The sequence below is a fragment of the Carassius gibelio genome, chromosome B24 (genome assembly GCF_023724105.1).
Source record: "Carassius gibelio isolate Cgi1373 ecotype wild population from Czech Republic chromosome B24, carGib1.2-hapl.c, whole genome shotgun sequence".
NCBI lineage: Eukaryota > Metazoa > Chordata > Actinopteri > Cypriniformes > Cyprinidae > Carassius > Carassius gibelio.
This window is the reverse complement of record NC_068419.1, coordinates 14,819,606-14,830,267: the sequence shown is the minus strand read 5'-3', so window position 1 is coordinate 14,830,267 and position 10,662 is coordinate 14,819,606. Positions and strand designations below refer to the sequence as shown.

General features: G+C 35.1%; 1 protein-coding gene across 1 annotated transcript; it reads right to left on the bottom strand.

Annotated features, from left to right (window-relative positions):
- Positions 1-73: 73 nt before the first annotated feature.
- Positions 74-2,416, bottom strand: otulina (OTU deubiquitinase with linear linkage specificity a). The gene is made up of 3 exons (XM_052596726.1): positions 2,147-2,416; positions 1,802-1,923; positions 74-828 (listed from the first exon to the last, which is right to left on the bottom strand). The coding sequence occupies exons 1-3, from the start codon at positions 2,255-2,257 to the stop codon at positions 441-443; spliced, it is 621 nt and encodes a 206-aa protein (XP_052452686.1). The 5' UTR covers positions 2,258-2,416; the 3' UTR covers positions 74-440.
- Positions 2,417-10,662: the final 8,246 nt, after the last annotated feature.

Sequence of the window (10,662 nt, the reverse complement as noted above, 5' to 3'; positions counted from 1 at the left end):
ATATATGCTTAATAAAATATATTGTATTTGTCTAAAATGACTCAACTTGACGTCAGGTAAGTAATTACATAACTTGATTAAATATATAGCTTTTATTTGGTGGTAAATGGTACAATGGTAAATGTGTGAAATTTTTTTTAAATAAAAACAAATAAATGGATGGAGGTTGACTGGAAAGAATTCATTTTCATTTTGAAACTTTACATCAGATCATTTATAATATAAAAGGGTATTAAAAAGTACAGTGTTGCAGTACAATCCAGCAAAACTGCAGTTCAATTGAAATCACAGCAATTGAATGATTAAAAAAAACAATCTCCTTAAATACACAAATCAATCTGAGTCAAATAATGCACAGGCTATTTTCTTTCCAGGAATTTGCTTGTTGTTTCCTGCCCACACAGGATGTTATTCAGATACTCTGCTGCAGTGGTTCCACTTCAAGTGTCTATGAGCTGCTGAATGTGAAGTTTTATTTCTTCAGGGAGCCCCAGTTCTGTTACTACGTCCAAGCAGCACTTCAGCAGATGTCTCAGACTCTCTCCAGTAGAGAAAGAATGCTGGCAAAGAGTTCTTGGTGAATCTTCACTCGCGCCTCCAACTTTTCCACAGCAGTCATTATTCGCTCCTCCTCGGTTCCTTTGCTCGACATTTAGGTCCTCCATTTCATCCACCATCTCAGTCATGCTAGGTGGAGGCCCCTGCTGGGCTTTCCTCATGTCCTCCACCAGTTCATCCTCATGCGTCTCCAATCTCTGTAGCAGATCAGTAACTGATGCTAAAGCCGGGCTTCCGGGCAGCTGAACCTGACACCAGCATCGAACAGCACTGTGGAAGGAGAAGAAAATGTGACAATGGTCAAAAAGAAAGGACACAATAGCTGTAGGATATGAGCAGGCATAGTGGCACAAAAAGGGACATTTTTAGATTTGATTTAAACTGCATGGTCCTTTTTTCATACAAGTCAATTTAGCATGATTGACAGGTCTCCTTACACAAGTGCAAAGTAGTGTCATTTTCTTACATTTATACTTCAGTTTTCATTTTAGTTAATTTAATATGTTAAGTAATATAAAATATTAATATTACATTATTTTATTTTGATTAACAAGTACATTTCTAGTAATTTTAGTTAATAATAACCCTGGTCTAAACTTGACAAGTGTTATTATTATAGTACTTATTAACATTTGCTTTATCTTTCATTTGTATGCTTTCAATTTAATCCTAGGTTTTAGTAGTTTTGCTTATGTCATTTTTATCATTTTGCAAATATTTCTATTCAGCTTCATTTTTTTAATATTAGTTTTAGCATTTCAATACAGTTAGCGATAACAGCGCTGCGTGACAAGCAATACGAATTCAAAATAATTGTTAATGATTGTTGTTTGTTTGTTTAAAACAAATGCCATTTATTTTGACGTTGTTGTACTTTTTATTACCAGAACGTTCTGAGAATGTTTGTTATTGTTTATAAGAAAAATAATAAAAAAAAATAAAAACTTCACAGAACAATCCTAGAACGCCAGGTATTCCCTAACAATAGCAAATAGAAACCATACATTACATAGAAACCATCAGTGGAACATTCTGTGTACACTAGTAATGTATTTTAGAGCGTCACGTGAACTTTTTACTTGTAAAGCATAATGATTATATTATATTATCCATACGAAATACCTATATAGTGTAGTTAACTAGATAAATATTATTTATTCTCACTGTTGCAAGTTTTTTTGCGCGGATTTATAGTAAAAAATACCCTAAAATGATGACAGACAAGACCAATGCAGCTGCTTACCTCATGATTCCTTTAAGTTGACCGAAGACTGTCATTTTAGCGGCTCCTTCCGTGTAGCCCATGTTGAAACCAGTTTGTAGAGACGCTTCTTTCCCTGCATCACTGCCATCTCTGAAACCATCCTGACAGAAAACCACACGGCAGTCGTCTCTAGACTGCGCTACTTTCACTAGCTAACTTAAACACCCTGCTTTTTCTTTTGCACGTCAACAGTGAACGTGAAATCGTGTGGAAAAAACTCACGATGCACGAACGATCACTGATTTAGACTGGATAAAAACGATACCAAAGTATTTCAGTAGAAGCATGTTTAAGTTCAATATTAATAAACGACTAGTCACGTACCTTTGCGCGTTTTTCCATGTTGTATTTCCATTCTTTGTTCTGCAGACTTATATCATCCACATCCTCGTCGAACACATCCTCGCTAGACGCCACTAATTTCACCCACGACATGATGTTGCCAAGCTATGAATCGCGAAAGGTAATCTCACTGAGTGTGAACTCAACGTGAAAATGTATTTGATGAGTGCAATATGCTTGTTTGGGCCTTTGACAGGATCCATAAACCATATCACATCCACGTGGTCATGTGACTGACGTCATCAGAAGAGCTTTTCTTCTTTTGGTCGCTTCTGGGCGTATTTACACATTTTATCGCCACCTGCTGGTCTGCGTGTGCAGCGCAGGAGTTTATTTAACCTGCGATGTCACGAATCAAAAGTGATGTCCTCTTGCTTTCTCTGCGATTAATTCTGGACTGGTAGAGTTTGCCTATTTAGAAATGTTATATTGGTTGACATGCCAATAGTCAATCTAACTGATACAATATGGGTCAAATTGTTTTTTTCACAGTCTAAAAGTCGTTCTCTTTTTTCTCGTTTTTTTATTATTAGCCTACCTCACAAGTTTTTTTTTTTTTTTTTTGTTACAAACAAAATAAAAGAAATCTCTTTCAAAGAAATTCAAAAATGTTATCCTGTTGAACTCATTATATTGATGTAATTGCTCTGTTTCTCTGTTAATGTGAATAACGAATACTTTATCTATTTTTATTTTTATTTAATTAGTTAAGTTTCACTATAAGTGTACATTTTCTAACAACAAAAACCCTGTTTCACTGTGTTTTATATTTAAAAAAGTACTATTCAACATAGTACTAATAGAAAGGCACTCAAACTCAATCTTTAAAGTTTTTGAGTAATGCAAAGGTCCTGCATGTCTATATATTTTTTATTTTATTTTATTTTCTATATCCTTCGTTCCTCTTTATCATGTGAGTTGTATTGTTTTGTGTCTGTCGTTTAAAGCATAATAATAATAAAAATCAATAAATAATTAAAAATGTACTTGCTTAATTAGATTTACTAATGATTCAGTGTGGATATTAACATAGTACCCAGTGAAGACGAACCTGTGCTTTAATATAGTTAAGTATATTGAAATGAAAAGAAATTGTTTTTAATACAAATTCAATTTAAATTAGTGTTATATATGAGTTGCCAGAAGAGAATCAATGAAATATTGCAAGGTAAAAAAATAAAATAAAAAAAATAATAATAATAATAATAAACAATGGTGTAAATAAGCAATTTAAATAATAATTTCCAAATCAAATATGAATGTTAATATTAGCCTATTATTAAAATGGAATAAAAACTAGTGCAAGTGTGTGTAGTGTGGTATATGACCGCTAGATGCCGCTAGATTCACATTAAACTGTGTCTGGTTTCAACAGAGTTCATCGTTCTGCGAGGTACAGTCGGTGTGTAGTGAATCGACTGTAAAGACATACTTATTAGTGTAATGTAATTGCTCAAGGACACGAATATTGTTTTGCAGACATATTAGCTCGATACAAATAGTCCAATAACGGAATTGTCCTGTATATGGAATCTTATTGAAGATGAGAATGCGAGTTCAAACGACCCGAGCTACTGTCAATAGCCAGTAATGATATTTAGAGTAAACACTTCACTGGAAATCAAAGGAGCTGACAGTGATTGTTTCCCCCGGTATTCTGGGACAATTAGACAGAGTCAAAGATGGAATCATTTTTAGATTACCGAAAGCCTTATAAGATCAATACATTAATTAAAGTGTCAACATCACTTAAGAAACATGACTTTATTTCTCAAAAAGTGCTATGTTAAATGAGCAGTCTAATTAATTTGGCTAGTCTAATTCAAAGTATTATGTTACACGTGCTAAATAGAGTAGTATTGTAACGTGAAGAGGATGAATCCTCCTCCGCAGAACTGTGACCTTTATAATTATGCTAATTAAAACACCTCATTTATCTTTACTGTTATTTTGGGAAAGGAATAATTTTCGGGTATGCATCTTTTAAAATGAACTCTGCGCGAGTCATTTGTCATCCTCAAAGGTGCCTTGCATGACGTTGAATAGTGCTTGATCCTGGTTATAAATTATATCTCATTATGGGCCGTATTTTTACAAGCTGGTGTGATGGTTCAGTCAGTGAAGTGGCACAGCAGGTGAGAGTTTCATGAGAAGAGAATCATCCTCTACTTGCCCAGTGGGTAGAAATGTATCCATTTAAGGTTCTTTTCCTCACCGTTAGCACTTTGTTCAGTGCTGATATCAGTGTGGAAAATCCAAATTCATCACAGGTGCTAGGAACCCTCAGGAATCCATGGTGAAATTTAATTGAAAAACCACCATGCAGTGATTTCGCTGCTTAGATTCAGTAGAAAAGTTAAACAGCTAAGCAAGTTTCAGCTTACAGTAGACTTTCACAACTGAAAAAAACCTACTCCCATTTCAGGAAAAAAACCTAAGGTGAAATAATTATGAAATTATTATATTGCAGGTTTATTTGAAAGCATCCATCTATTAACATACAGTGAATGATTTAAAGATATATAACAGTACAAATATTTGTTGAACGAAATAATTAATATTTTTATATTTCAGAACTGTACAAATATACAAATAACTTCTAAATCAATAAATACATATGTATTTAACAGTAGCTAAGACTTTCAGAAATAAATGTGTACTCATTTGTAAGCATAAGGTGAAATAATTGAATTAGCATGTAGGTTGATTTGAATGCATTTAAGTACAGTAATTAAGAATGTAAAATAAACACTTATAAATGTATATGTATAAATCATTTATAAATGAATAAATAAAATATACATAAAAAAGTACTGAAAGTGAACTCACTCTTGTAAAAGTGTAATAAGTATGACATTGGCATATTTTATGTAAGTTGCAATTATTAAGCTACAGTAATTACCGTAGTTACAAGTACAACAGAATTGAAAATAGTAAACATTTTAAAACATTTGTAAACACACATTTTTTTTCTAAATAAATTTCAATAAATAATAATTTTTTGACTTTAAGCTTGCAGTAGACTTTTAGGACAAAAAAAAAAACAAAACAAATAACAATCAACTAATTTTCTATTGATTTCTTTCAGTTGAACTCTAGTTCCAGCACTTTATAATGCTTTTAAAGCATGTTATCTTAGCAAGCAGCGTCTTGTGTTTTCGTTTCTTGTACTCAGGTGCAGGGGATACGCTACAAGCGATGACAAACACATTACTCTCATCAATATTGCATTTTCCCTTTCTTTCGTCCGCACCGCAGAGACAAAGAAAAGAGGTCCCTGCTTTATTTTAAGATGGGCTATTCTTCATCTTGCGCTTTGTGGGAACACACAGGAGAGACGCTGCCAGTGGACAAATGCATTTCACCTTGCACAGAGTGCATTTGCAGGAGCCGGACAACAATGGCCCAGAGAATACTCCGGAGGGCCACGGCTGAGGCCTGAAAATGGATTCCGAGGGGCCTGCGGATCCGAGGCTTTTTGCCGCCACACCTTCCTCCAGTGCTGCGCTTTCCCCCTCACGCGCTCTCTCTTCCTCCCTCGCTCTCCAGGAGAGCAAAACAAGCAGCCGGGGCAATCACCTGACACATTTCCATCCAATTTCCACTGCCGAATGTGTTCATTTTCGGCCCTAATGGCATGTCATTTCAGCGGAGCCTTTGGTCAAGAATTAATCCTGGAATCAAAACAGATTTTCCGGGGAGCAATCTTCCATCAAGTATTGATTTTTTTACACTCACAGAGCCTGTACTCCCTAATTTAACCTGACAGCACACTGCACAATGGACTAGAGAGCACCTTGGCGACTCGCAGAGGGAACTCTCTTGCGTTTTCTCTTTCTCTCTTGCTCCCACTTTTCACCCTCTCACTCCCCCCACCTCCTTTAGAGCAGCTTTTCAAAAAGTCAGGGAGGAAAGGAGATTTTTGAGGAGAGAGGTTTAAAAACAAAGGACCTTGCGATAGCCACGCAGAAGGATGATGGGAGATCCAGACACTGTTTTACCTCTAATTATGCTTTCAAGTGCATCGCGTCCGAGGCATGTAGAGCCGAGAAGGGCTCTATAGGAAAAGAAAAAGAGGCAAATTAAAAGAAGAAAACGGGGAAAGAGAGAGGAGTGTTTTCCAGGGGCTATCAGGTATCATTATGGGCCTGTTGACATCCAGGACTCTTTGTGCAATGCACCTCTAAGATTTTCTCCTCCTCCTGCAGCCATTTTCTTTCCCTGAGTGGGTGAAAAGGGTTTCATCAGGGCCAGGAGAGGAGGAGAGGGGACAGGAGAGTCTGAATGTTCAGGGAGCAGCTGACCACTAATGAGTGGACCAGAAGCCTCTACCCTAAACCTGTCTCTTCCAGCTCTTATTGTTTCTCATAGAAAAGAAAAAGATGAGTTGCCATCGAAAAGTCTCTGAAAAACTATTAAATATGCATTATTTGCATATATATTTTGGAAACAGAGACGCATGAGAAATTTACTTAAAGTAGTGTTTAAATAAAATAGCACTTAAGACAATAGAGGTCTGCGAGAGAGATCTCAGATCTGCCTTGATCCAATCAACAACTGATATATTAAACCAAACTCCTGCACTCTTTCTTTTTTATTTTCTTTTATTTTTTTTGACATGTGTCAAAATATGGAAATAAATATGACTATAACTTTCATGAACTGAAGTAATGGAAATTGTGGTCTTTGTGTTGAGCTGTGGTTACACGTATAGAAACAGGCAGTGGTCAACCAGGAGCATTGTATTTGACCCTATGACATTTTTTTTTTCAATTTAGCAATTAATTAATTAATTAATTCATTCATTATTACATACATCCATTCATCCATTTACTTATTTGTGTAGTGGACAATCATTTAAGGAAATCGGCACATTAGGGCACATTTTTGTGAGTTTTAGCAGCTGTTTATACAAATTATATTATATTATATTATATTATATTATATTATATTATATTATATTATATTATATTATATTATATTATATTATATTATATTATATTATATTATATTATATTAGTGCTGTCAAATTATTAATCACGTTTAATCTCATCCAAAATAAAGGTCTTATATATACTATTTATTCATATGATATAAAGTACCTGAATATAAATAAATAATTATATGAATATACATGTCTAAATATAAAGATTTATTTTTATATTATATTATATTATATTATATTATATTATATTATATTATATTATATTATATTATATTATATTATATTACATTACATTTAGGTAGCAGTTATATTATATTTTATTATATTATATTATATTATATTATATTATATTATATTATATTATATTATATTATATTATATTATATTATATTATATTATATTATATTAACCATAGTAGTTATTATATTATATTATATTATATTATATTATATTATATTATATTATATTATATTATATTATATTATATTATATTATATTATATTATATTTTATTTACCATAGTAGTTATGCACTATTCTGCATTGCATCCCAGAGCCAGAGGTTTGTTGTTCGACTCACCTCAAAGTTCTACTTACCGAACGCTAAAACGCCGCTTTAGCTGCTAAAGATAAATGGAGCGGAGGGCAATTGGATCTGTTGTCCCAGTCACATCTCCATCAGCATCAGAGGCAGGGGCATTATTTACCCTGCTGATAATGGAGAGGAGAGATGGACGGAGGGAGAGGATTGGGATGGGAGCCCATCCACTGACACCTCAGACAGGCTGTGAGCATCGGTAATTGCCCCTCCGGAGGCAACAAGGTGTGCACAAACAGCAGAGATGCCTGAGTGGCTTATATATTTGTGTATGCGCCTCGGAGTGTACGAGGTAGACGCGTTTGAGGGATACGGCGACAGTTCATTTTCCTAGAACATTGTCCCGCCACACGTCCACTGCTGAGGAGATAAGCCAAGAGAGCACCTCGCCGCTGATGGAAAAACAAAGAGAACAATTTAAAAGCATCGGCATCGCGCAAACACACGCACATTCACCCACAACCGAATATTCTCCCTCACTTTCCTTTCTCCGAGTGTCTTGACTGATATTGAACAGTAATCCATTTGAGCTGCTGACATTTCATAATGTTTTCTCCTCTCTTGTCTTCCTTCTCTCTTTCTCTCTCAGGGCAATTTCTGACACTTGGAAGTTGAGCAGAAACGTGTTCCATTGAAGCAAGCAGCGTATATGAGAGAATTCTGCTTCTGAAAAGCAGCGTGAAGTCTAGCGTGAGGATAATTATTGCTTTCTCTGGCCTAAACAAATCGATCGAGATACGCTGCATTATCGAGACGACTTCTGCTTTTAAGAGAAGTTGGTCCACAACCATGACGCGCTTCTGCTTTTCATAACGGATCAGAAAACATTAAGAAAGCAGAATGAAAACAAGCATTGATGCATTTGCCTAACTCATCTTGTGATTAAGTTCTTAGAAATTATCCTAGAAAATACAGCTCACTGTCACAGGTTTGTTTTAGAAAATGTTTGGAATATACAGTTGTTTGTGTATCTGTATTGCATTAGACAGGATTTCCTTTCTTTCGATTAGGGTGAAGATCTAAATAATTAAATTGAATGTGACTAGAAACATGACATGCACATGTTCAGGTTGAGAAATAACATGGGTCAAAGCAAATAACTTTCAAGTGGCCAACGAAGGAAATGCATCCCAGGGTTCAACAAAAATCATCAATGTGTATTAAAATGAAGCAAACCTGAACCTAACATGACATCATCAGGGGAAAATTCTGTGAACATTAATTCCCATTGAGATGACATTTTGTCATTTGAAGGTAGATGGGACTGCACCAGCTGGAAAACATAAGAACTAGGGTGCAAGTTGAAGATTTCATATGAATTTGTATGATTTCAAAAAACTTTTTTAATGGTGTGTTTACCCCTTAACACACCATTAAACCGGTAGTAGATTGAACAAATGTAGAAATGTTATTACAACTAATAAATAACCGTTTTATTTAATTTACAAGATGCTTACAGTACATAGAAATTGTAAGACATTCTAAAATTCACGTTAATTTTTCAATTTGATATGCTGTTTCCAATTTAAAAATAACATTAGAACTGCAAAATATAACCTAATGGTTTTAGACCTTCGTAACTACATTGTACTGTACCTTTCCTTCTTATTGCCCAAGTCACGTGTATCCAAAAGCAACTTTGGCTTATTTGTCAGAAAGAAAGAAAAAAACATCCCCTGTAATTGCTTCAAAAATGGAGCTGTTGTACTCTTTCCGTTTCTTCCCACTTGGCAAAGTTTTTGAAAAGCTTCAGCCCGAACGCCGAAGACAATGGTTGCAAAAATAGCACATCTCTGCACGTTCATTACCGAGCTAATGGAAAATATGATGAAATGGAAGACGAAACAAAAGAATATCAAATAGCACAACTTTTAGCCTACGACTGAGAAATACATCTGCTACTTTTGAAACAAGAAAGGACAGCACAAACATCTTCAACATCGGTTCTCAGCCTAATGTTAATAATTTATGTTGTGTGTGCTTCTTTATGATTAATATTTATTTATTTACCGCTCTTCAATTTGCCAGCCAGTCATGCTTTCAAAGGCTTCACGGACCATCACAAAGAGAAGCCGTCACAAACTTCAGAGTTTACTTTCAAAAGCCTTTCAGCAGAGAATGTGCTTTCTCTCTTAGAGACGGCTCATTATTGTTATCTGTTGCCGCAAAGAAATGAAATATTTATGCGAAATAACCCTGGCATAGATTCTTGTCTATTGACCCTATGGAAATCTAAATGAATGGCTGCTGACCCTGGAAGCCTGTGGGCCGTCGGGTTTGCTTCAAGTGTGAATTCAGCATTGAAATCCTGTTCAGCTATAAGGAGAAAAGCATTTCTGTGTGACTCTTCACTTTATATCAGCGATTACATGGGAGGACGGCACATTACAGAGGACAGAATGAAAGACGGCTATTGTTCAGAGGAAGAGACGAATAACTGGGAAATAAAGTGGGTTTAACATGGCTAGAATAGCTGGACAATGTTTCTTTAGAAGTCTAAACGGGATTGTTTTGCAGAATGAATGTTCGCTCTTGTGACTCCACTACTCTGCTACTGTATGAGACAACAGTTTATGGGGCATCATTTGAAATATCTGCAAGTAATTTAAAGTTTTACTATCGCTACATAGCTATTATTCACCACCACCATCATAATCATCATCATCATCATCATAGACATCATATAGCTTAAGCCTTTGTTGTTTTATAGTTGTTATATAACCTTTTTCTAGCTTAAATGATGAAGTTGAAAAACCTGCACTAGAGCTCTGCATGACTTAAGTGGCGTTGGGGTGAAGATCTCTGAAAATAATACTGGTTGATAAAGAACAGGCAGGATGAACTCGAATGCTCATTTTTAGTGATGATAGAACTGAGAGATATGGAAGCATATGGGTAGCAATATTCAATTTGGGATGTAATATGCAAAATGACAATGCAATATGTAAAATGGCAAT